The 27,613-nt window shown below is 36.5% G+C and overlaps 3 protein-coding genes across 7 annotated transcripts in view; all 3 read right to left on the minus strand.

The window, feature by feature from the left end:
• Nucleotides 1-4,387, minus strand: part of LOC128013213 (partitioning defective 3 homolog) — a 421,775-nt gene extending 417,388 nt beyond the window's left edge. For 3 of the 4 annotated variants that reach the window (XM_052596022.1, XM_052596020.1, XM_052596019.1), the window contains exon 1: nucleotides 3,917-4,387. In XM_052596022.1, coding sequence (XP_052451982.1) covers nucleotides 3,917-4,036 — 120 coding nt within the window. In that variant the 5' untranslated portion in view covers nucleotides 4,037-4,387. The remainder of the gene's footprint in view (nucleotides 1-3,916) is intronic. The other variant, XM_052596023.1, reaches the window with a different exon arrangement.
• Nucleotides 4,388-6,129: 1,742 nt separating this feature from the next.
• LOC128013390 (cullin-2) lies at nucleotides 6,130-20,339 on the minus strand. The gene is made up of 21 exons (XM_052596346.1): nucleotides 20,171-20,339; nucleotides 18,489-18,628; nucleotides 17,986-18,088; nucleotides 17,814-17,908; nucleotides 16,349-16,454; nucleotides 16,098-16,180; nucleotides 15,552-15,648; nucleotides 14,824-14,934; nucleotides 14,527-14,689; nucleotides 14,311-14,435; nucleotides 14,125-14,232; nucleotides 13,795-13,854; nucleotides 13,538-13,666; nucleotides 13,171-13,257; nucleotides 12,811-12,963; nucleotides 11,621-11,698; nucleotides 11,428-11,494; nucleotides 10,228-10,430; nucleotides 10,037-10,138; nucleotides 9,032-9,148; nucleotides 6,130-6,821 (listed from the first exon to the last, which is right to left on the minus strand). The coding sequence occupies exons 2-21, from the start codon at nucleotides 18,605-18,607 to the stop codon at nucleotides 6,690-6,692; spliced, it is 2,238 nt and encodes a 745-aa protein (XP_052452306.1). The 5' UTR covers nucleotides 18,608-18,628; nucleotides 20,171-20,339; the 3' UTR covers nucleotides 6,130-6,689.
• Nucleotides 20,340-24,775: 4,436 nt separating this feature from the next.
• The window catches only part of LOC128013038 (ras-responsive element-binding protein 1-like), a 45,513-nt gene continuing 42,675 nt past the window's right edge, over nucleotides 24,776-27,613 (minus strand). For both annotated transcript variants that reach the window (XM_052595734.1, XM_052595735.1), the window contains one exon: nucleotides 24,776-27,604. In XM_052595734.1, coding sequence (XP_052451694.1) covers nucleotides 27,132-27,604 — 473 coding nt within the window. In that variant the 3' untranslated portion in view covers nucleotides 24,776-27,131. The remainder of the gene's footprint in view (nucleotides 27,605-27,613) is intronic.

Raw genomic sequence — 27,613 nt, forward strand, 5'->3', positions numbered from 1 at the left:
TCTTGCAGGCAATATGACAAAAATACACTTGTACTTCCAACAATACACAGCTGGTTAGAAATTGGTGAGCTTACGCTTTAAAAGAAATCTTAATAAATATCTGAGTTTCTAAGAAAGGCTATTTTTGTTTCATAATTGTTGATTTTTTTTACATTTTATCTCCATGTTGCAAATATTACCATATTACATCTAAACTTCTCATTTTCGTTATTATATGTAAATATATATATTATTTTTTATTAATTTTAATTTTATTAATTTTTAATTAATTCTAAATACTGTAATGCAGAAAGAATACCACAGTCAAAGAGTTAATAGATGCAATTAATTATGTACATTTACATTTAGCAAATGCTTTTATCCAAAGGAACTGACACACAAACCAGTAACATCATAAAATATACAAATGTAATATAATGTAATTTTACACAGCAGCCTATTATGGGCAATTATATGTTTTAATCAATTGTTAGTCCTAATTTGCATAATGTGTTGTGTATCTATTGTAAGGTCTACAACTTTTACTAAATTTACCAAAAAAAAATAAAAAAATAATGACCCTCGTTCTTGAGATTCATCTAAGTCATTATTCCTCACCTCTCTGATGTAGTATTAACATTTTTTAATTCGCAAGGTAGAAAAATATTAAAAACAGGATCATTGTCCCATAACAGCAGCAGAGAGACAAAACTCAACAATCAAACAAATAAAACACTCATATCTCATACTGGACTTAAATCGATCGACTCGAGGGGAAGTCAATGGAAAGGCTGCAGACAGCAGTCTTATAGCGGAGGAGGAAACATTTGAGCACCCTGAAGAATGAAGTCTGTTTATTAGGGTTATTGATGAAGAGCTGGAGTTCACATCACCCTGTAGATCAGCCTTCTCACACCTCCGCTTACACAGCAGGTCACGAGCCGTCCTCACAATGAAGAGTGCATACTGGTGTTTGGATCAATCTGCAGAGGTACAGGGTGTGCCTGCAAAGCCATGCAAGCATGGGTGTGTGCCATGTATGTAGAATCCACGTCTTTACTGTCTGCAAGGACAGACGCTTTATGAAAAGAATGAAAATGCAAAGACAACGACTCAGGATGCACACACTTCTTTGAGTGTTGAGTTGCAGCGTGACGGCTCTTCAAGGTGATGCAGCTCAAGTTTCATACTCTGCTGAAAGAGTGACTGACCTTCATACACTGCTGAGGTTTCTCTACACTCACCTGGCTGCAAGATACGGTCTTGATTCAGTTAGGTTTCATCACATGGATTTGTGGTAATGATTTTGAATCATTAGTATCACTGAACTATATAGAGCACAAAGCATAACCGACTTAATCTGTGAACTTAATGAATTATGTGACGAAACACAATAAGATAGTAGCAGTCACATGTTTTAAAGTAAAGCAATTCATGGTCTGCAAACTTAAAACTTATTTGGAGTATAAAACATCCTTCCATTTTGTTAATGGTGGTGAATGTGTCTTTTATTTCATGCACAACAGAAAACTAATTTATGAATAAAAATGCACCCAGCATGTCACAAGATTTTTTTTTCTAACAAAAATTAATATGTTAAATGTTAATTTAGCAAAACCAAAATATTAATTTCAATGGGAAACAAATTTGCTAACAAAATGCTCCCAGCACATCACAAAATCATTTGTCCATAAAATGTTCACTTTGCACAAAAATAAATGTTTGTTTTGTAAAAAATGTAACAATTTCATAAACAACATTAAATACTCTCAGCATGTCACAAAATGCATTTGTCTACAAAATGTTAGTTTAATTTTTTTTTTTAATTTTAATGCATTTCATTCACAAAATACACATTCTGTGAAGAACATAAGCATGTCTAATTTACCGCATTTTTGTGAATAGATGCTGCATTCGATATCATGCATTTCATTCAGTCCACGGACTGGATACATCTGATACCCCATAAAACAGAGCTTCGAAAAGGTTTCCCCAAACACTAAGCTTATCTGCAATTGGTCAGCCAACGTTTTAGCCCCGCCCCCAACTCTGACCATTGGTTGAGCCACTATTATATCAGACAGGTCTGGATCAGAAATTGTTTTGAAAGTGTTTACAATTTTAAGGAAAATCAGCCTATAAATTAATTACTTTTAATTATCTCTAAGTTGAGACAGAACAAATATTTTAACACTGGAAAAAACAAACAAAAAAAAGAGCTCTTGAAAAAATAAATGCTTTTGTCAGACAAAAAAACTCTGCCAAAGTCCTGCCAATCCATTCACAAGAATGCAGGGAGCGAGCTCAGTTTTCCATACTCAAGAAACACTCTGTAAAAGAGAAACCCTGGCAATATCAGCGTTGGTTCACCAAACTATTCAAGGCCTGTAGAACAGAAGTGCTTGGACGTGATGCCAATATTAACAGCAGATTGTTGAGATCTGGGCAGAAATAATAGCGCTGATGCCAACATAAGACACACAGGAACCGAATGCCCCTTTACAACAACAATACAGCATCTACACACATCTACTGACAGAAATCAATATATTAATAATTAAACAGCTAACCCTCATTGAGCTGGAACGCATACAAGTTCTTCCACTGCACTCAAATGATCATTTTTTCCCCCAAGTTCTGCAGCAAAGCTTCTCAATAACTACACAATGAGGAAAAATTGTTTTCCTCACAAGCATGCACATGAAGCTTGAGCCAAAGTCAACAATGTGTTTAAGTTCTTTCTTACTCCAAATCCTGAATCAAGCGCCATACAGAAAGCAGATCTGGAAGTTAATTTGTCCAGTTTAGGGATTACTTTCATTCTACAGCCAGTGCACAGCTGCCAGCTCTTTTAGTGGCGAGGAGTTTACCTTCAGCTTTATGACATCCATTGAGAAAACATTTGGTGACTGTTCAAGTTTCTCGTCTGAATCTACAGTGGCTTTCTGACCAAATTGGGTCTTTATGACCAATGAATTTCCATTACCTTTACACTTATAACATAAGGGCTGAAATGAATCACCAAAAAAAATATATATATATGTTCATAAACTGAACATCACCATGGCTTGCAAACAAGTTTTACTCTTCACAAACTCTCAAGTTTAAGCATGATATAGTATAGTACAGTACAGTATAGTACAGTATATTAGATGGTGTGCATCTCAGACCTCCATCAAACCAGGTAACAGCTGTTATTACCAGTCTAGCAAAGTCGGTTTGGTTTTTTGATCATAGTAACCGGTCGACAAGCTGCACCTCTGGATTGTCTAACTTGGAACTAGATTATCTATAATCAACATAGAAATATCATGACTTTTCCAGACCTGGAAAACACAGAAAGTCCTACTTCCAGGTTTTTCATGACCATCCAATCCCTGTCAATCAACACTTTGAAGGCTTGAACCCGCAACCTATCCATAACCATTGACCACTGAGCCATTATAATAACACATAAAGGTGTAGAAAGCACCGTTCACTGTGAATGTTTAGGAGTAAACAGTCGAAGAATGAGCGAGCAACACTGAGCAGTGCATGTGTGGATCCAGGCTTCAGCTTGAGCTGATCTTCAAGGAAGTTTCCAGTCCTCGCCCTCCATCCGAGCCTCTGAGGGTCTTCCTACGCTCCCTGTTTACTTGCAAACACTGTTAAGGATTTAACTGTAAAACACACGAGGGTTACAGCAGTCCTCCTTTTGAACCGAACGCAGAAGCGCGCGCAGATTCAGAAGTTGCAACAATTTAACGAACAATCCTTTGTGACGTAACAAACACAAACGCGAAATCTTCAAACGAACATCTCAACTGAACCTTTCACCGACGATCTCTTCTCCGTTCTTTCCTTTCTTTCATTCTTTCTCCAGAAAAAAAACCGCCATGTTGACAGCAGCAGTGGAGTTTAGGCTTTTTTCCTAAAAAAAGTAAAACACTCGACTTACCTTGGCTATGGCTTTTTTATATCTCATTGTCGCTTGCTGAATAAGACTGTGTATTTTGATATTCCCATCCCCACAGGGAACGACCACCCGCGTCCTTCCAAAACACACTGTCACTTTCATCTTCGCCCGATATTCCCAGAGACTCAGGGAGAAGTGTGCGACTCTTCAGGAGACCTCAGCAGCGTTACGCCACGGCAGCATTGTATCCGAGCAGGTAAAGAGCGGGATAAATCCTCATGTTGTGCTCCTCAGGTGGAACTGGAGCACCTGTGTCTCGGTGAAGCTCTCTCTGAGACTCACACTGACTCACTCCTCGTGCACGCCCTCAGGGACGACTGTCTGATCCAGGTTACAGGCTCGTTAAGTGCTGCTAGTATTATTTAGTTGCTTTTCTAGTAGTTACTAACATTCATTACATACTAGTCCCAACACCTCAATCATCTCTCCCAGTAGCCCCTCACTACAGAACACAAGATCCAGGGGGCGTGGTTGGGACCAGATCTAGGGGGTGGAGATGGGCGGAGTTTGGGATCAAGGGGTGGAGACTGGCAGGTTAGGCTTATGTGCGGTGGGAGGAGTTGGATCTGGATCCGACCACGCCCCTTTGATCTTGTGTTCTGCAGTGAGGACCATCTCATTATAGCCTACCATAACATACAGTCAACATGCATATTTTGAACTACTAGAAAACTCTTTAAAATGTAAAATTAAGTGAGTTTTTGCTCGAAACAAGCAACATTTTTTTTCTGGAAACAAGATTTTTACTACATTACTACTTGAGCTTTTTTTTTTTTTTTTTCTCCAGTCAAGGTTCCTTATTGCTAAATGAACCTGTAAAATCTAGGGCAACTTTTCATTACACAAAAGATTCTTTAGAGTAGAAAGATCGCATCAGATTTTTTAATGATCATAAATAAATAAATAAATTGGTTAAGAACCGTTTTCTGAAAGGCTCTTTAGGGTACCAAAAATGTTTATTTTTTATTTTTTATTTTTTTTTAATGACATCACTGTTCAAAACACCTTTTTGGAACCTTGTTTTTAAGTGATTTACTCCTGTGGTGGGCGAAAAATGTAAAAAAAAATAATAATTAAATTAAAATAAAAACCTCTCAGTAATACCAGTCAGAATTAAACCATCTGTCATGATCCAAATTTGTAAGAAAACGTTGAATTTCTAACTTTTGCCACTTCTCAGAAGTAAGAAGAAATTAGCCATGAATGTAGTAGTGTATCAGAAATGACATTGGACAAAGATGCAGCATTTGTTTACAAGTAACACTAGTTCAAACGTTTCTTTTGAGAAAAAAGGTTTTTACCGCAAAACTATCTAGAGACAGACAGAGAGAGAGAGAGAGAGAGAAGGTGCATTAGGACAAATTGTTATTTGTTAGCAGCCTCAATTAAAGTAGAAGGACACCAAACATGGACACAAACATCTGTCTAGTCACATAACCAAGCATCAAAACCATGTTTCTAGATATGTGTTCAGTGTTCAGACATTTGAGGTTTTCTGTTAGATGGAGATTTCACTCTGCATTTTAATGGTATGATTATTAATTTCTTGTTATTCCAGATTTTTATAATGCATAACGCCCCCTTGTGGTTGAAAAACATGCTTTATATTAAAGTATCTGCTCTTCACTTGTAATGAAGATTTATGTCTTTCTGTAGCATCCAGCGAGTCGACATCTGTGAATCTGCGAGATGTCAGGCTTACGTAAGATGATGTATACTGTACAGAAATGTTTTGCTGATGACACACACATACTGTAGACATGTTGATTTGGGCAGGATCCTCCACATGGGTCTCATTAGGAGCGAATCCTCAGCGAGGAGGTTAGGAGCTGAGACTGGAGTAACGTTTAAAGCATTTCATGATGTTAATGAGAAAGAATTCGACATTTCTCTCTCTTCGTATACTTATAATCCCATTCAAATATATAAACAAGTCAAAAGTAATCTAAAAGAAACTAAAAAGTAGTCAGAATGCATTGCATAAAATGAGTAATCTACAGTAGATTAAATTATTGACTACATTTTTCATCATGTTATTAGTAACAAGTAAGCGATCTGCCCTGTACTTCACATAAATATGGTCTTTCTGAAATATTCTGAATAATAAAATAATAATAAAATAATTACAATAATTTGGTTCAGCTTTAACATTGACTGACGATGTAGTATTTCTAAAAACATTTACGAAAAAAGGGTTGTTTTTTTATTTGTTTATTTGACAAGCAGCAGAATCATGTTTGTCACCTCATATTTGTTTTTTTTTTTATATCTTGAAAGTAAATGCAATTATCATTATACCGTTTTTATTACAATAGTTCTTTGACTCTGATACATTAAAAAAAAGAATACACACAACAACTGCAATGTGAGAAAAGAAAGCGTGGATGTTTTTCGGCCGTTCCTCAAACACTTCACCTCTTCTGCTCTATGTGATGCATTTCACTCGCTCGCTTTCTCTTGTACGATTATGTCTAAAAATGTATTATCCTTTTACGTTCGAGTAGCTATAGGCATTTTCTTTTTTCATAGACGCACTTGGCGTGGCACTGGTGATGTAAACAGCATAAAATCATTGGGGTGCTTTTGATGACCGTCCAGCTACTCGGAGGCCCTTTTTAACAAAGATGGAGGCACAGAGTCCCGATTCGATCCGATGGCCAGCCAGAGCCGAAAATAAAAGACATGTCTACCGTTCACGCTTTTAACGGCATTTTTTTTGTTTGTTGTTTTTTTCTTTCATTAAATGAATATGTTTTTATGCGACGTAGCTGTATTCGTCCGCAGAGCTCTGGCTTCGCTCGATGTACTGCTTGTCGATAAGAACCTCGATGCACTTCTTGATCATGCTGATACTCGGGTTGAATCTGGCTTTGGATTGGTTGATTACCTGAAAGAAGAAGCACACAAACAAAATTAGGCTGCGTATATTCAGGATAGCACATGCTCATATTGTTGTCATCATTTCTGCAGTATATATATAGTACATGTGAGAAGACACAATGCTAAAAATGCGTGCAAAGTTTTAGGCACTTGTGTAAAAATACTGTAAAGTGAGGATGTCATTAAAAATAATGCCCTGAATAGATTTGATTAATTACCTTCTATATTTCCTACTGCCACGCTACACCAAAACATAGAAATAACTGTTTTAGAACCATTTTTTGTTAGTGAAAATACTAGTAGTGGCCTAAGAGTTTTGCACAGTACTGTATGCATGCATGCATGTAAAATACACGTATACAGTTTGCAGTATGTTAATGCTCTGATCATAAACTTACATTCAGACACATGTTCTGGGCTTTCAGTGTCAGATTATAAACTTGATAATAATCTCTGGTTACAAGGACATTCCTGAGAATTGATAAGAACGGTCTTGACCCAGAAACTAAGGATTTGACTTTTCCAGAAAAGCATGTGAACAGATTAGAGTTGTAGGCTGTGTAATCCATATTTCCACAGTAAGATAATAAAGCAAGGAAAACCTGCCTCGACTGAGTTACTGGATATATTACGATCAATAAATAAATGCTGGACAGGATAAAATTGCTATTTAATAAACTAACAAATTGAGCCATTTTCGGGCTGAAGATGCATAATCAGATCGCTTCATAATTCACACGTCCTTCCATTTACAGGAAGCAGCTGAAGATATGAGTAAGTGTTTTATATCATTACCACAGCTCTGACTCATCTGATCCATTTATTTTGATCAAATTAATTCTGGTTTTGCATGGAGTAATATTTTAGTTATGAAAGCCTGTTTAAGCCACAGCACTGAACAGTTAGAAATGTAATTGGTGCCATGTGTCAGAGCATTATGATAACACGATGAAACCGTAGAAAAAGAACAACATTTGCATGTAAAATTTGTAATTATAATGAAAAATTCAATAGATCACAAGACAATTGTTACAAATATACACTACAGTTCAAAAGTTTGGGGTCGGTAGATTTTTATTCTTTCTTTTCATGAAAGAAATTAAAACTGTTATTCAGGGATGATGTGTTAAACTGTTAAGAAGTGATGGTAAAGATTTATATTGTTAGAAAATATTTATATTTGGAATAAATGTTCTCCTTTAAACTTATTATTCATCAAATAATCCTGGAAAAAATATCGGAGTTTCCAAAAAAAATATATTTGGCAGCACAACAGTTTCAACATTGATAACTCTAATAATAAATCAGTATATTATCATGATTTCTGAAGATCATGTGACACTGAAGACTGGATGGAAATTCAGCTTTGCGTCACAGAAATAAATTATATTTTAAAGGATATTCAAACAGAAACCATTATTTTATATTGTAATAACATTTTGCAAGATTACTGTATTTTTCTGTATTTTTGATCAAATAAATGCAGAAGAAACTTCTTGAAAAACATTAGAAGTCTTATTCATCCCCAGTTTTAGACCGGTAGTGTATATCATAAAGAAAATAATGAAAACAATAAAATAAGTCGTCTATTTAAGGATCATTAGATATCAAAAATATATATAATGTTTAAACATTATTTTAAGAAAATAACTCACATTTTCCCACAAATGATCATTATTGTAATATAATAATTATTACAATAATAATAATAAAGATAAATCATTACATTTGCAAGTAAACATCATTGTAGTATTTTAATTAAATTTCCTGAACGCAGATTTTAATCAAATCTAGCCAGAAACAATGACTTTTGGTACTCTTACTCGATTGAGATTTTTTTTCTTCTGTTATTTTCACCCTCTCATATACTGCAAAGATCTTTACAGGGATCTAACAAAACTGGCGTCTCTTTCTTCATGAAAACGAAGTTGATTTCCCATGTGCACCATTCGCTCTTCGTTCGGTGTTCAGCAGAGGAACAGTGTTCAGCTTGTGTGTGACTACAGCAGTGTGAGTGCAGAGCCAAATGTGTGTGAGAGCAGTGAAAACAGTCCCCATCACAGTTTTGTTGTGTAACAGGCCGTGCTGAACGTGTTCTGACAGCAGTCTCAGTCACAGTCTCTCACTTCCCTGAGATCACTGCGTCAGGTACCACACACACACACACACACACACACACACACACACACACACACACACCAGAACCTGTCCTCTCACCTCTTGTATGAGGGTGTTGTGTCTCAACACTTTCCTGGCTTTCATAATCCTCACTATAGCAGCCTGTAAATACATTTTCCTGTCTTCATCCACAGCGCTCCTGGTCTGCTCCAGCTCCTGACACACACAGATCACATCACAGCGTTTATACGACTCCACACACACCACATCTGCTCAGCATGGGCTTTGTCTGATTTTAGTTTTTGTTTACATAATATATATGTGTGTGTACTGTGTATATTTGTTCTGTAAATATAAACACAAATGTATATATATTTACATATATACTTATATATACTATACATACTATATATATATATATATATATATATATAATGTGTGTATTTATTTTTATATATATATATATATATATATATATATACACATTTATTTATTTTTATATATATATATATATATATATATATATATATATATATATATATATATAAATGCATATATATATATATATATACACACATACACACATACATATATAAATACATATATATACATACATATACATACACACATTTAATATATAATCAACCTATTATACTAAAAATATATACATGCATCTGTATGTATTTACACATACATAATAATACACAGTGCACACAGACATATGTAAACAGAAAAAGTTTATTTTGGATGCAATTAATCACAATTAATCGTTTGACAGTTCTGCTTATTTTATATTACTTTAACTTACTCATTTTGGATTATTGACACACTGTTTTCCTAATGAATGTTGTTAAGTTGCTTTGACACAATGTATTTTGTATAAAGCGCTATATAAATAAAGGTGACTTGACGTTTAAGACAAGTCTGTACAATAGGTGTCTTCATATTTCTTGTCTGCATACATATTTTGAACTTATTTTTCACATGTGCTGCTCTTGGAATAGATCTCTTAACCAGATTTGGCATCTTTTGGTTTTGTTAATCATGTTATAGTTATGTTAACTAGTTTTCTTGATTTGGTGAAATGACGGTGAGACTCTGTACCTGCGGCGTGTCCTTCTGCATCGATGTTGTGATCTTGAACTTCGTTCTTTTACTGGTGAAACTCATAATTAGGGAAAACGTGGATTCGGCTTCGATCTCCTCCTGGAGGAAAGGAGACAGTGGGAGTCTAGTTTATGATAAATCAATTAACAGTTTGATTAAAAGTCAAACCCGGCTGATCTCAGACTTACTTTCTGCGAGTCGTGTCCGATCATCTTGACGTCCAGCAGGGATCTGATGGTCTTCTGGAGCTCCTTCTCGTTCATCTGCGTGCTGTCCTGCAGCTCTTTGTAGCTCACAGTCTCGCTGTTGTTGAAGGCCAGCAGAACGGCCATCTGATAAGTGGTGACCACCGCCACGTAGGGCTTGGACAGATAATTCATCTTCACCTCACCTGACAGAAACAAGCAGCGGTGTTTTAAAATAAAACATTAGATAAAAAAAAAAAAAACATTCTCTGGCCATTATAATTAAACAAGTTGATTTGCCAACTGCCCCTTTAAGACTTTATTATGCAAATGACCTCTGTTACTATTGGCTTATCAATGTGCATATAAAATGAGCAGCAAAACCCTATCAAATAAATGTGTGCAGTCTTATGTTAATCTTTTTCCAAATGGTTGTGATTTCAAAATAGAGGTCATTTCTAAATGTATTTCATTTCATTATTTTAATAATTACTTTTTTATGTGATTATCTGGTGGGCTTTTCTTAATTAATACTGATATATGCAATTAATTACAATTATTTACTTTTTTTTAAGTCAGTATATCAATTAAAAAAGAAATTTACTCCATTAATAGCCCTATTATTATATATTTACAACTAAAACTAAACTAAATATCTGAACACAATATAAAAAAATTAAAACAACTTTGTAACTTTGCAACTTTAACTAATATTAAAACTGAAACTATAAATATAATATAAAATAAAAGATAACGCTTTACAAAAAAGTTTCAGGTTTATCAAATACTATACTAGTTTATACACTAGAAATAGTTTGCAGAACTTTAAAGATGCTTAAAAATAAGATAAAGTTCTAATTAACTGGTTTGGCCAGCACATATATATTTCATATTTCAATTAGTTATTTCATAAACTCCACGAACTTACTATTAATCTACAATGTGGACAGCTGTTATAATAAAGAATGAGTAGGTATGTTCAAACCTTTGGGATGTGAGGGTTTAAAAAAAAAAAAAATAATAATTATAACAAAAAAAAAAAAATAATAATTTTTTTTTAAAATGTATAACAACAACAACAAATAATAATAATAATAATTTAATAAAATAAAAAAATATAAATAAAGAAATAAATAAAACAGAAAATCTTTCCGAAGCCAAACTTTCGATGTGTAGTGTATGTCTCTATATGACCAACTTTACCTGTGCAGAGATAATGCAGCCAGGTCAACTTCCTTCCGCTGAAGTGCTGGTTATAAAACAACTCAAACTGCAGAAAGAAATCATCAGTTAAATCAGCGTCACCTACTTTCATAATGAAATGAGGGGGATTTCACATGTTCGGCTCTCAGCACATGAAGATTAGGTTTTGGAGCCTGTTGTCAGGGCAGCTTACCATCTGTACACTCTTCTCCAGCTCCTGCGGGATGGCAAACGTGGACGAGGGAACATGTGTGAGGGGCCACGCTCCTGCCTGAAACACATACGAACACACATCAGCTCACAGACAGCACATATTCAACACACGCAAAATATTCCACATTATGACCGTTCTTCACCCTTACATTGACCCTTTTATATATCAATAACCTCTGTTATGTCTGGCTTACAACTGTGCATCGAAATCAGTCGCAAAATCCTTTGATACACTGCATATAAATGCGGACAGTTGTATTTATTTAATTCGTGTTTTAATTTAATAAACCACTTAATTATTGAAATAATTATTATATTATTGTAATTATTTGCAGATGTGTGTGTGCGCCTTATAATAATAATAATAATAATAATAACCCTACATATATTTATGTATATACTTATTACTATATAATTATGATAGTATGTCCTGAATGTTTAAAATACGTATTCATTTAAAATGTATTATTTTTTTTATCAGCATTCTATTGCTTTATTTATCTGTGAAGTTTTTGCAACTTTGTTTCAGTAAATTAAAAAAAAAAAAAAATAATAATAATAATAATAATAATAATAATAACACACAGGTCTAAATATAGCATTTATATCCACAGCACAAATGTTTTGAGACGCTATGTGGCAAAATAATTATCAATTCTTTATTAAAATTATCATTTTATGTTATTATATTTTAAAACAATATTTAATAAAACACACATATACATATACATATACATATATCCATTATATATATGTGTGTGACCCTGGAACATAAAACCTTAAGTCCCTGGAGTATATTTTTAGCAATAGCCCAAAAAACACTGTATGATTCAAAATTATCAATTTTTCTTTTATGCCAAAAATCATAAGGATATTAAGTAAAAATCATATTCCATGGAGATATTTTGTAAATTTCCTACCATGAATATCAAAATCTAATTTTTGATTAGTAATATCCATTGCTAAGAACTTAATTCGAACAACTTCAAAGATGATTTTCTCAATATTAAGATTTTTTTGCACAAATACTGTCCTCCTAACAAACCATACATCAATGGAAAGATGATTTCGCTTTCAGATGATGTTTAAATCTCAATTTCGAGAAATTTACCCTTATGACTGGTTTTGTGCTCCAGGGACACACATATATAAGATTTCCTTCTCTCTTACCTGTAACACATATATCTGGAAGCTGATGCCCAGGTCCACCACAGTCTCCTGGGTTTTGATAAAGTTGTTGAACTTGTTGTTGAGGTCGGTGCTGACGCTCATATCAGTGTACATTCTGTGCAGTTTGCTCGTGAACTCATAGCCACACGCTTGCTGCGAGGCAAAGGACAATAATAATAATAAAGAACAAGAAAAACAATGAAAGCTCTGCTAGCACGAAACCCATCATCAGTCCCATCTGCGGTTTACATGATGACAAAGCTGTGGAGCACACAGCGAGCAAACACTTGATTACGGAGGATGAGTCACATCTGTCAACGTTTTAAGACACCTTTCAAGAGTGTGAGAGACTCGCTGTACCTTCAGTTTGTTGATCATGGCTTCCTCGGAGTCCATGGATAATGAAAGTCCATGTATTAACCTCTTCGCAAGCATTCTGGCGTAAAACTAAGAACAAACGACGGAGTTAGAAAACACTGACCACAAAATACTGAAAACATCACCCATACCAGACACAAAACGAAAAGAAAAAAAAAACTTAAAGGATGATGAGTAACATTTGAGGACAAACTTTGTCGTTGGCTTGGCAAAGCCTAGCCTGGAAGTATAAAAATAGTTTACAGTTTGAAGGTTTTAATGTCAGCTGGACAGAAGGAAAGTCAGATAAAGAAAGTAAATTTATTTTCCTGTTCTCCTTCTATGTAGATAAATCAAGTCATGGCCTTACCTTCTGAAACACATCTTTGTCGTCGATGTATTTGAAGACCGTGATGAAGCTGGTCAGTTTGTCCTCCACTTCATTCTCCGTCATTCCTTTTGCAGATTTCTTCAGCAGATTGTCACAATACTTAGCCAGCTGTGCCACAGCACGAGAAACACCGGCAGAAAAACAGCAGTGTTAATGTTCATTAGCTTCAATCAGAGTTTATTCAGTCATCCTGATCTAACGCTGGCAGTAGATGAGGATAAACAGTGATTACACACCAGCTCAGGCGCTTTGCAGATGGATTTGGGCTCTCTGTAGTTCACTACTGAAGTCAAGGCCTGGAGGGGAATGAGCAAAAAAATCAGAAACCACAAACTCAAGTGTTTCTAAACACTCAGATGATCCCAGATACCCCCTACTGGACTAAATAAAGAAGGGTGAAGAACTTGGTAATATATATGCAGGTGCTAAGTATTATACTATATATTAAAAATGCATAATTGCACTTGAAACTGATTTGACTTTTATTCTGAAATATGGAAAAGATTAATATAACGAGTAAGTGTTTGCTTGGTAGTGTAATGAACTGCGTTGAAATGTAAGAGTACCTTATCAAGCGCACTCATGAAGTGTTGGTCCCCATTCAACACTGTGTTAATCAACTGGACAAATTTACTATGAACCTCCAACACTGACTCCACAAACTGCGTTGGCATCTGCAGGACAAACACCAGAGGAAAACATCTGAGCGCACTGCGATTAATGCGATATATAAACATGTACAGACAACCTACGTTTTCCTGAGAGAGGTTACTGGTGGCTCGGAGACCCTCGTCGTGGATGTGGACCTGGAGCTCATGGATCATGTGAGGTAAGCCGCTGGACACGGCTCGCAGTAGCGTGTACATATTCGCCATATCTGAAACCAAACAGACCAATCAGGACGTCCTGCAGTTATGAGACGCATGCATACAAACACGAACCCGTGAGGCGCAAGTGAAGGTTCAGACCGTCTCTCTTCTCCTGTCTGATGATATTCTGACACTCTCCGTGCAGGAACTGCAGGTGATCGGCCACCATCCTCTGCTGACATTCATGGATGACTTTGGCGTAAGAGCTGGGGTGCAGATACTTCCGACACCTCACCTCCTCGTCTTTCAACCGGCCTAAAACCTGACGGATCAGAGAGCATCAGGCTTCTTTTAGATCAGCAGATCTCAAACAGCAACATGACTGAATGATCAGAAACACGTTTATATAAAGGCAAAAGATGCTGATGACGCAGCTGAATGGTTTCAGCATCTCACCTTCTCCATGTACTGGGAGCAGTTGGACTCCTGCAGGAGATTGGAGGCTTCCTGTTTGTAATACTCTCCGGTTTTTGTCAGGAACGGCCCTTCAAAGACTTCCTGATAAAACTGGGTAAAGGGAAAAAAATGGTGTGGCCTTCAAATAAGATGCATGATTGCTGACAGGCATGCAAATAAATACACAAATGTTTGCAGTCTGTTTGAAAAAGTCACTGCTGCTCACCAAGGCTGCATTAATTTGATCAAAAATATAGTATTGTGAAATATCATAACCATTTAAAGCTTTTCAATGTGAATATCTGTTAAAGTGTAATTTATTTCAGTGATGCACAGCTGTATTTTCAGCATCATTCCTCCAGTCTTCAGTGTCACATGATCTTCAGAAATCATGAAAATATGATGATTTACTGCTCAAGAAACATTTCTGATTATTATAAATGTTGAGAACATTTATATTTTTTGCAGGAAGCCGTGATCTTTTGCAGCATTTAAAATGTCTTTACTGTCATTTTTGATCAAATTCATGCATGTTTGCTGAATTTAAAAATATAATTTTTATTAAAAATGTTAAAAAAGCTGACGCAAATTTTTAAACAGTAGGGTACTAAAAAACTTTTTTTTATATTTACATAAAATATTACTGAAGTTAAATGATTGCACAAACTAAAAACATTTTTTAAAAGATCAATGACACATAAAAAAACAACCAAGACAGAGACACTCACCTTTAGAGGAAACTTTTTCTTGTACTGTTCAACATGAACAAAGGAGTTGATAACCCCGTGGATTACTTTCTGATTGGGGTCCTCCCCACATCGGTCGCTGGAAACAACATCCAAACTGAATACGTCTGCAAATGTATCCTCAAACAGTATATAACGAAACATACTCAAAAAACTGAACTTGGGTTCGGACGATGCAATCACAGAAATATGATGGAAAGTATCTGTGGTAATGAAGACTTCTGCCAAAGATTATTTTTAGTTTGTAGATAAAAATCGCAAATACATTTACAGTAATACACAACAGAAACTATAAGCAAATTGGTTTCAAAGCATAAACGTGAAGCTTGTATTTTTCTAAAGCACTTGTTTGGGCTACTGTGCAAAATTAAATATTTTCCATAATTCATGACTATCCACTTAAACCAGTCCTAGATGACGATTTTTTTATTGAAATGCTATCTTTTTAATTAAATTTAATTGAAATCAATAAAAATGTTTTGGGTTAAAGTATTTAAAGCAGAAACCCTGTTTTAAAGCCGAACTTACTTCTTGATCTCTTTCAGAAGCATCCCGATCAGCATCGGCTGAAGCGGCTCAATCATTAACTTACGCCACATGTCAAGTGCAAGCTAAAAACAACAATAAAAACAAATCTTACAAACCTTTATACAGCTTACGAAAGAATAAACACCACAATCTGACATTTAAAATGTGCATAGCTTAATATCCAATCGGTTTACATCAACAACAACAACAACAAACAAGTGAATATGGCATCCGCTTGTGTCGTGAGATACCTCTCCGATCTCCATTAAGGGCTCATTCATATCCACTCCTCCGTATCCGTACTGCAGGTCTGCTTCGGTCAGCTTGTTCTTCTTGATAAACTGTGTGTTAAGGTACCTGCGGGGAATTCATGACAACACTCATTAAGTAAAATCAGCTGCTATTGTTTTAGATGAGTAAGTGTGTGTTGATGCACAATAAAGCTGCTTGTTTTCACAGCTGACCCGGAGCAGCAGGACAGTGATGGATGTAATCAAGCCCAAACTGACCAAAGCCCTTGACGAGGCCGAGGTCTGTGTGCCAGAGGAACAATACCTGGTGCACTCAGAGCAGTGCATGAGAGCGAACCGTCAGAGCCGGTAATCATGAAATGTATGGTTGCTAATAAAGCAAATAAAATATTGCCCATAAGTATTGTGTAATATCCCTCAACCAACAATATTAAAGTCTAGTGAGTTCATGTTTACAATGGCATTCTAATGCACTTTTACCAAGAATGAAATGTTCTGCATGCACAGAATAACCGGATTATCAATATCTATTATTACGAACACAAGCATTTCAACACTTCCTAATGAACTAAAAGCAACATCAACTGTGATTGAAATCTCTCTTTGGTGGCATATATCAAAAGTTCACACATTTTACACAAAACTAGTTTAAGGTCTGTAAAACTACTCTATTATTTATTATTTATCTCCGATATGACAACTAGATTGCACTACTACTTAAAAAATTTTGGGTCACTTTTTTTAAATAAATTAATACTTTTATTCAGCAGGGAAGCATTCAACTGAACTAAAATGACAGTAAAAACATTTATCATGCTACAAAAGAAAAAATATATATTTTATCAACTTTTTATTGTTTTTATGTTATTTTATATTAACAAAATGACATCCAACTTTTTTCAAAAGTTTTAAAACTTTCATAAACCCCAAGATTATGAACGTTAGTGTGAATTAAATACTAATATACTAGAGGTTTTATGTCACTACTTAATTGAAATCGACTGACTTCAAGCTAAAACCCAAGAAAGTGTTAAACTAAGGTTAAATGTAAAATATCAATCATCTGACTCTATGACATCCACTCAATCATGAGAGAAACACTTTAAAAGCTATTCTTAAATAACCATTCAAGTATCACACACCAACAAAAAACTCAACAAAAGTCAAAGTGAACCACAAGTTTCCAAATTAACAGCTTATGTGTAGTTGTCTCTTCACATTAAAGGGACAGTTCAGCCAAAAACAAACGCTCTGCCATCATTTACTCAAGCTGCTGAGTTTCTTTCTTCTGAAGAATGTTAGCAAACAGTTTCGGTTCTCATAGGATTTTTTCCACACATAACTTTCTAAATGATGACAGAACTTTTCTTTTTGGATGAACTACCCCTTTAAACGAGGGGAATTATATTGCACACATCTTCGTTCATTTGCACCATGTTCCCTCAGCTACAGGAGATGAACGCACCTGTACAAACAGTCCATGTACTCAGCACCTTTGCTGTATTCCTCCCAGTATCTGTGATACATCACCAAAACCTTCTCCTCCGACTCCAGGACTCTCTGTAAAACACACACACACACCGCAATGAAGCAACATATCCACAGTTAAACACAGGCCTGAGCCACGAGCGTCTCACCTTGAACAACTGACGCACGTGATTCTCCAGAAACACCTTCGTCTCGGTGTACAGTCTTTCCCCTAAAGGCTCTGGATACGCTACACACAGCGCGTAGATGTCCCTAAAGCTCACGTCAAGGAGATTTTAATGAGGATACATGAAACTTACACTAATGGTCAAAAGATGCCACTTAAAACTTAAAATGATTTGTTCCTGTGATGCACTTCAGTGTCACATGTTCTTCAGAAATCATTGATTACTTTAATGCATGCTTGCTGAGTGTTCATTTCTTTTAAAATCTTTCTGACTTTAAACTTCTGAGTGGTGATGTACATATAAAGTAGAAACAAATATGCATTTGCTTTTGCATAAAGAAAAATATTTTTTTTAAACAATCTGATTACAAGAAACAGGAAAAAGAGGGAGGGGGAGAAAAGAGGAAGCAACAGTTTGACTGCACATGATCTGCAGCAGGACAGATGCGTCTCTGTTAGAGCTGGACTCATCTCGGTGCAGGATACGAGAAGCGGTCGTTCCACGTCGCTCTCTCCACGTAATCCAGCATCACAACCGCTCGGATCGTCGTCAGGAGCTTGTTCCACGTCTCGTCGAAGTCCACCACCCGCGGTTTTAACGACATGGTGCGTGGCTTCGGCTTTGACTGTGTGGAAAGACATGAATGCATTACATCATCAGCGCTGCTGTTGTTAACTTCAACCCAAAATACACTGTAATAACTTGATGCTGAAGTACTAAATGTGCTAAGAGTAAAACTGAAATCAATTAAAAGCTAAACTAATGAGAAAAGCACATAAAAAAATTAATTACAGAAACATTAACTAAAATTAAAATGAAACACACACACACAGACATATATATACACATACATATATATACACACACACACACACACAAAGGTCAAAGAGGAAAAGGGGTTTTCCAAGCATAAAAATAAATAAATAAAATTAAAATAGCTTTAAATTGTGTTTATTCTTGCCCATATATAAGAATGGGTTAAATTGCATTTTATTTTATTTTTTGCATCATGCATATTTAGTTTAAGAATCATTAAATGACATTAAAAAGCTCCATTAAAGGACCACAGTGCAGCCCCTAAAATACTAATGATGTACAATGCTAAATAACAAACAACTGAGCTTCACCCATCTGTCACTGACACATTTTCAATAATTTAAAATTGAATAAAATTTATTATATTATTTTACACTTTTTTATAATACATATGAGGTTTCATTTTTACATAAATATATCTTTAACTAAAAAAAATTATTTCACCCATATTTTCGCATTATATTTTCACAAAAGTTATTCAAAACATTACTTTACTCATATTATATATGCTTTCTATTCATATCAATTCACTTCTTTTGACACCAAAATGTGATTATTCATCTCAGACTCATGAACAAATACATTAATATTATAGAAATAACACAGAATCCACGCATTTGTCACTTGTGCGGGTTAAACTGCATGGATTTTATAAAGATTGCATGTAAATAGACATGAACGTAGAGTTCAAGTGAACGTTCTCCAATCCTGTTTTATTTTCTGTCATTTTTTATGCATGGTGTATAACTCTATTTCATATAAACCTCCCAATTCTTAATATTTCAGCACTAGTGTCTCTCAATGCTTGTGATTTAATTTGACAGGTCTGTCCTGAAGAGTTAGTCTGGCTTCTGCACTAAACCATCACAGCAGCTCACTAACAACAACACATTCAGAGACAAACTAACCTTTAAAGACAGATCAGCGAGTTTAAACGTACTCCAGAGGTGGATAATCTCAGTGTCAACATCCAATAAAGCTGTCAAACCACATCTACACAGTGATATCTCCAGAAAGAGTAAAAGCGAGAGAGTTTAGATCTCCAACAAACCCAGATCATCACAAACAGTTGATCTAGAAGAGTCCGAGGCCTAGTTACACACATCCAGGACAGAATTGCGTGGAAACAGAGGCTGCTGGCTGATTATAAACACACCTGAGTGAAGAACAACCTTGTGTTGAGGAAAACAAACATACATTCGCGCGTTTATAGCAAATCGGTGTGTGTTCGTGACAGAAACACGGTGTTTTGAAGCAGAAGCGGGAGCTAGCGTCTGTGCTAACAGCGGCGCTGCTCGCTCACACACACACAGAGAGATAGAGACAGAGACACAAACACACACAAACAGACCTGAGGCTGAGCGGCGGGTGTCTGCGAGGCTCGGGTGTGCCGGCTCCGGGTGTGTTGTCCGCGGGTCTCTGTGTCTCCGCGGCGGGTCTGAACTCGAGCTGACAGGGCGATAGGTCTCTCTCTCTCTCCCGCTACACCTCTGCCATCGCCTCTCACGGACCGCACCACTGCGTCAGCTGGAGGGGTGCACCAAACTGGTCATGGATGGAGATCGATATTAGAACCTTGTATTTACTTGAAACTCTTAATATAGGTTAATTTGGGAATTGTATAGATATGTTATGTATGATTGGGGTATGTGGTGAATTAAGTGAATGATAATAACGCATAGCAGCTTTTACCAGACTCCCCCTTTTATTAATGGTATGGCCGAAAAGTACGGCAGCTGTTGGCGGACATTAGTCGTGACAGAGGAGCTGCGGGATGAGATGGCATTATGGACTCGATTTTAAAGAAATGTAGTGATTCTGATCCCTTTTTCCTCCTGTCAAGTTTTTAACTAAATAAATAGCATATAACGAACCGGAAATATAATTCATTCCGTCAAAAGGCTTTTTGAAGGTGGCATATATTAATATTTGTTTAATCTGTGTGGCCTTCTCACCTTAAAAACTGTGAGCCGTTGTTTAAAATCAAGTGTGCAATGTTTTGTAGAACACAAAGATACCACTAAGCAAATATAATAATAATAATTTTGTCAACCAAGGTTACACCGCTCTTAGGTTTTTATACATTGATCAAACTCTCTATTGTTTTTCTATTATATCTGATTGTTCTATTAAAGTTAGAGAGTTGCACCCTCAGAAACTTATTTGGGCGAATACACAAAATGTATCGACGCATTAAACCATCAGAAAACAAACAATTCTAGACATTTTTAACAATAATAATGGATAAATAACAATAAAAAATACCTTAACATAATTTCAGAGGTTTAACTGTCATAGTTTAATGATTGAAACCCTTTGGAATACTAAAATATTCGCTTGAAAAAGATTTCAAATAATTTATCTATTTTGACTTTTATTTTGAAAAGTCATGTCAGTTCTGTGGATGTACATGATGAAAGGTGAGGCTTATTCTGCATGAACTTGACACCTGTGTCTCAGTGTTGTGGAGAAACTAATGTTTATTTCTCTCTTTCATCTGCTCGAGCTACAGCTGATGCACCTTTCACTGTGTGTTGACATGCAACTAAAGGAGCTGTGTTCAGCCTCCAGCTTTGATTTTATCATATAGAGATGAAGACATGCATAATATAATAATTTCAAATAGATATAGATTGTTTAGAGTCTGATTTAGGACAGGCGAGGACACTTGATCTGGGTAAGAATGCTTACATTATATGTTATGCAAATTACATTAATGCATTGCAATATGATACACATGGTGGTATTAAATTCTATTCATCTGCTGAAAACAAAAGAAGATATTTTGAAGAATGTGGGTAACCAAACAGTTGCTGGTCCACTCTGATTTCAATGTTTTTCTCCCATACTATGGAAGTCATTGGGGACCAGGAACTGTTTACTTACCAACATTTTATTTTTGCATGGTAACAAGGTATATTGACATTTCTATAAATACAGAGTCATAGTCATTTGATTACTATAATTACTCATAACAGGGTTGACATTTTAATTTTTTGACGATAAATAGGCAAACAAACTCGTTCTAAAAGTGTTTATTAGAAACATAATTTAATGTTGATAACTCAGAGAAGGTGCCCTTTTCAACAATCTTTTAAAAAATCATGGTAACAGGGTTGACTTTTTAATAATGATGAAGAATATAAGTCTTTGGAAAGTTCACTTCCTGAAAAGGATGAGGTAGTTTTGCAGATTTTTTGAATAATATTAGAGTATTGTAATAGGGTTGACACTTAACCAATTTCAGTGACTTTTCAGTAACAATTTGCACTCATAGTCACAATATGAAAACTTAATAAATTCATTTAATGTGGAAAACTGCTTTCATAGACAATAACACACAAAGCATGTCTAATTATTGCTGCTTGCAATATAACTACACTGGTATGTTTTTGCAGTATTTCGAGTGAAATCTGAAGGAAACAGCCTTGCTATAATAGATGATGTGAAGGCTGTTACAGTCTCTTCAGCTCCTTCCAGTTCAATATCATCTATGGCTTTTAAAGATGAAAAACGAATGTGGATGTAAACTAGGGTTTGTCACCTTTAGCAAACTCCATTAGAGAAAACATGACACTGAAGCCGCGTTTCCACCGCAGGAACTTTACCCAGGAACTAGGGACTTGGTCCGGTACTTGGTGTGTTTCCACTGCAGGAACCAGGAACTAAATAAAAGTTCCGGGTAAAAAAATGCCCCCCAGAAAGTCCCTGCTGGCAAGGTGGTACTTTTTTAAAGTTCAGGAACTTTCGGGGGCGGGACTTTGGCGCTAAACATGCTGATTGGTTGAGTTCACGCAGCATTGGTTGAGTTCAACCACCATTTATTCGGATCAACATTTTCAAAATATTACTGTTATTGTGTCATGAAATGTAATTTTAAAAGTATTTCAGGCGAGAATGTAGTTGTTTGAAACTCAAATCTGTTGTTTATTTATAAAGACAGCGCCTATTTAAAAATGTGTTTCGCCGATCTCGTAGACGGTGAGCTCCACTCGATCAGCGAGAGCTCAGTCCTCATGTATCCGCAGAGAGCAGCCTCTCCTGGGATAGACTTTCTGATATGTGCCGCTGGCTCTAATGTGTCTTTAGTGGTTAAACATAACATATAATTCAGCTGCGGGGTAAATCTAACAGGTTTTCTTTGGTCTGTATTCAATTTATCTATATGTTAAAATGAAAATAAAAAGGCAAGTCTATATAATATTTCTTTCATTGTAATGGCTGTATATAACGTTACAATAATCCCTGAACTAAGTACATTTCTACAGCTGTTATTATGTTTAAATGAAAATGAAAGGAGGCAGTGGTATTTTATATCCTATTTCGTTTTATTGTAAATATGCTGAGGGGAAAATTGCAGTAGCCAAAGCAATCTGAGTTCACGCAGCATTGGTTGAGTTCAACCACCATTTATTCGGATAATTTTCAAATATTACTGTTATTGTGTCATGAAATGTAATTTTAAAAGTATTTCAGGCGAGAAGTAGTTGTTTAAAACTCAAATCTATGGTTTATTTATAAAGATCATGCCTATTTAAAAAATGTGTTTCGCCGATCTCGTAGACGGTGAGCTCCACTCGATCAGCGGAAGCTCAGTCCTCATGTATCCGCAGAGAGCAGCCTCTCCTGGGATAGACCTTCTGATATGTGCCGCTGGCTCTGATGTGTCTTTAGTGGTTAAACATAACATATAATTCAGCTGCGGGGTAAATCTAACAGGTTTTCTTTGGTCTGTATTCAATTTATCTATATGTTAAAATGAAAATAAAAAAGGCAAATTTATATAATATTTCGTTTCATTGTAATGGCTGCATATACACATTTCCCTGAACTAAGTACATTTCTGCAGCTGTTATTATGCTTAAATGAAAACGAAAGGAGGCAGTGGTATTTGATATCATATTTCGTTTTATTGTAAATATACAGTAAGGAAAATTGCAGTAGCCATGACGAGCAGACTGAAGTTATCAAGTACGCTGCTGTTTATAGATTTACCGGACTTGCGTCGTCGCGGATATCACACTCCTGAGACGAATGCACAAAGTCTGAACCAACTACCGAGGATGCACGTCCAAAATCAGCGTACTTTTAAAAAAAAAATTTTATCAGCTGTACTTTGTATTGAGAAACGCGCGCAGACCTAAGTCACCAGTCTATTTGCCTAATCTACCCGGTACTTTACACCGCGGTGGAAACGCAGAAAGCAACAGGTCTGGGGGGAAAAAAGTTCCTGGGAAAAAAAGTTCCTGGTACAAATGTTCCGGGTAATTTCGGTGGAAACGCGGCATGATATAACGTCGGATGTTTTGATTCAGCTCCTGGAGGTCCAGTGTCTTCAGTTCCAAACCTGATCAAACTCACCTTCCTGTAATCCTGAAGTGTTTGCACTGGAGGAGAAATTAAATAACCCAGATATAGTACGAAAACTTGTCATGTTCCTGTATAATTGTTTCAAACAGGCCCACATTCAATCTATGTGCTTGTCGTCCTACACAGTCCATGCACTTTACATTTTGAACAATTAAACTCACAGATGCATTTAATACAGTTTACGGTTTTTAATCCATTCCACAGATTTTAACCTAAAAAGACAGTGTTGAAAATGTAGATTCTGGATCTGTTTAGAAGCCGTGCAAATACATCCCCACAGACTCATTTCTCTTATGTTTTGTTACTGCAGCCGCCAAACTTTTTATAATATATATGTTTTTCCTTCTATACATGACATCTCCTAATAGATGTAAATTAAATTACATGTTTCCTTAGTCTGAAAAAGCTGACATTTTCCCTATTTTGTCTGGCTATTTCCATAATGGTGTAGTTACAGCATCTTCCAGCAGGGGCTGAACACTGGAACCAAGCAGCCAATCCTTAACCCCTCGCTGACACCTGTTGGTGTTGATTCATCATCACAAAGGAGTTCTGGGAAAAAAAAAAAAGACAATCCTGCCACGCCTTTCCTTTAATATATCTTTATTGCTTGAATAGTTTTGATACAGAACAGCTTACATTTCTGATTCTGAAGCACTCATTGGAAGAACAAGAGTAGTGTACCAAAAATGTTCTGGTGATTCTGGTTCCATTCAAGTCCAGTAGAATTATTTTTGGGGATGTAGCAGCGACACAAAGCTCCCTTTTCATCAGTCAGCACGTCGAACAGTGACAGGTTCCTCTGCATTTCTCCAAAGAGGATTATATCTTGTAGAAAACCCATGAGTGGAATGTGGATTTGATAACTCCACCCTGTTCATTTGAATTCACAGTCAAGTGCTAAAAAAAGTAGTGATTGACGATTCAACATTTTCAGAAATCATATGTGAAAATAGTTTTTTGTTGCAAGAAAAATGAGGATTTGAGAAAGCTTTTTGTATGAACCCTGAGAGTGAGACAGAGCGGGGGGTTGAAAACTAAAATTAAAATTATAACTGAAAAACAAAAGGTTATCATGCAAGACTACCCTAGATTCACCCATAGCAGAATAACAGTAAATTTCACAGTTTTATACGCAAAAGAATATATCAATGAAAACAACTTTTATCTCTCTGTCAAACTGAAATCATCATCATCATCATAATAATATAATAAAGAAAACAGAAACAGACCACACATTCAAAAAAAAAAATGCATACAAAGATCTACATAAAGCTTTCAGATCAAAAGTGATTATTATCATCATCAAGGACCCAGATTAGAGCTGGGATATGCTAAGTATTGAATTTGAATCATTTTTATGCAGCATAATTGTGTTAATACATGGCTTCTCCACGTTTACTTCTTCACCCGCGCTGGGTCACAATAAATACATTAAAAACAGTCTGTGAGCATTCTTACCAGGAAACCAGTCACGTCTGCACACAACCAACACAAAACACACTCACATGAACCCAGGAAAAGGCATCGGGAGAAGCAGAAGTCCCGGAATACACCGATAGAGAAAGCGATTGCGATTGCATTCAAGTTCATCCAATACTACAAGTCTGGTGCCTGAGCAGAGGTGTTAGATCTGCACCACCAGGGGGCGCACACAGCCTGATATCCAATCAGGGGCAAACCCTCTCCCCGTCTCCACTATTGGTGCAATATTCCTTATCCTTGTCTGCTTTCTTCCGTGTCTTCACACTTCGGCACGTGCTGATCAACAGGCATGCTTTTGGGTAAACGGCTGCTCCAGGAAGTCAGGAGACCAGTCCACACAATCACATACAGTCTCCATGCCCTTTGAGGTCTGCTTTGTTTGTGTGTGAGGTTTCTTTACAACACGAGATCATGAAACTGAGAGGTCAGAGAGATCCAACACTGCAGAAGAGCGTGTGATTGACACGGGGTCCTCCTGGATCCTGACACGAGGCAGCAGGGCGACAGGGTTCAAGTACACCGTGAAATCTAGTTCGTGAGCCCGGCAGAAAGTGAGACTCCTGCCTAAATGCTCAGACGAAAGAGTAAGGCTTAAAAAGTGATGCTCTTGGAAGAAGGTACACGTTTCATCAAGTACATCAGATTCACAACTCATGGGCTTCCTGTAATTCCTCATTGTGTTTGCCGTTTTAAGGAGCTGAGACTAAGACAGCTTGAGGGACATAAATCAAGAGCCCTTAAATCTAAAAACATTGCCTTCTCTCATTAACAACCATCCTTTTGTGCCAAACAATGGAATACTAATGCTAAGGACATTGACACAATCAGCACAGCTGGACATTCATCACCTGTTTTGGGCAAACATTGCCCATATACTTAACCCGACAGCTGCTGAGCATCTTTCTGAGGATGACCCTCAGATTATTATTATTTTTTGCTTGGCTGTTCCCCAAAACATCTTTACACGACGCAGCACCCAGAATAACAGAGCTCCGTTATAAAACAAATACTCTGGAAGCTTCTAGCATTGAAGGAAATACAAGGACAAACAGCATCGAAGAAGACGTCTTTGCGTATTCCAGTTATGCACTTGGGTGCAATCCTCTCAGTAGAAACATGTCCTCTTGTTAAATCTCAGCCGTCGCTGGATAAGCCTATAAACTTGTCTCTGAACTGTACAATAAGATATGCTAATTTGTTCATATATTGCTTAAAGTAGTTCTCTCAGGATTAAACACACACACACAAAAAACAAATCATAATGATCATTGTAAAATACTATAAAAAAAATCAACTTTCAATCATGATAAATGCTGATAAAGATATAGCAAAAAAAGTAGAAAGGCACTTGGAAAGAGTCATTGCTTCTTTTTTTTCTCATTGCAATGTAGTTTTGTGATATGGCACTGCTTCTTATCGCAGCACGTTTCACCACAAGGTAAGATAAGAGTCGCTCTTCACTCCACGCCGAGCAGAGGCGGCTCAGGCGAGGGCAAAATGTGCTCAGTAGTGGGCTTGGTGTGGATCTCCAGTAAACCTTGGATGAATCCCTCCGACGGCTCCAAGTCGGTGGGTGAATCCAGTGCTGGAGTTTCTTTGGGTGTCTCTGTTGCTGGTCTTGTCTTAGAGGTTAGTTTAAGCTCTTCAGCTTCCGCAGGGGGTCCACAATCCTCCTCTTTCTCCCGTGAGGTTGGCTCTTCCTTCACAGTGTCTGTTAATTCGCTTTCGTTCTCAGAGGGTGGATTGGTGCTGGTGGGTGTGCTCTCGCCTTCGCTAGCCGAATGCCCGCTGAAGCCGTCCTCGTCGGGTCCACCTGTGACCCCATCACTATCCGCTCCACGGAGTTTCTGATGGATTCGCTGATGTCGGACCAAACTGTGCTTGAGGGTGAAAGTGCGCTCACATGTCTGGCACTTGTAAGGCCTCTCACCTAGCAGAA

Source organism: Carassius gibelio, chromosome B24 (genome assembly GCF_023724105.1).
Source record: "Carassius gibelio isolate Cgi1373 ecotype wild population from Czech Republic chromosome B24, carGib1.2-hapl.c, whole genome shotgun sequence".
Lineage (NCBI taxonomy): Eukaryota > Metazoa > Chordata > Actinopteri > Cypriniformes > Cyprinidae > Carassius > Carassius gibelio.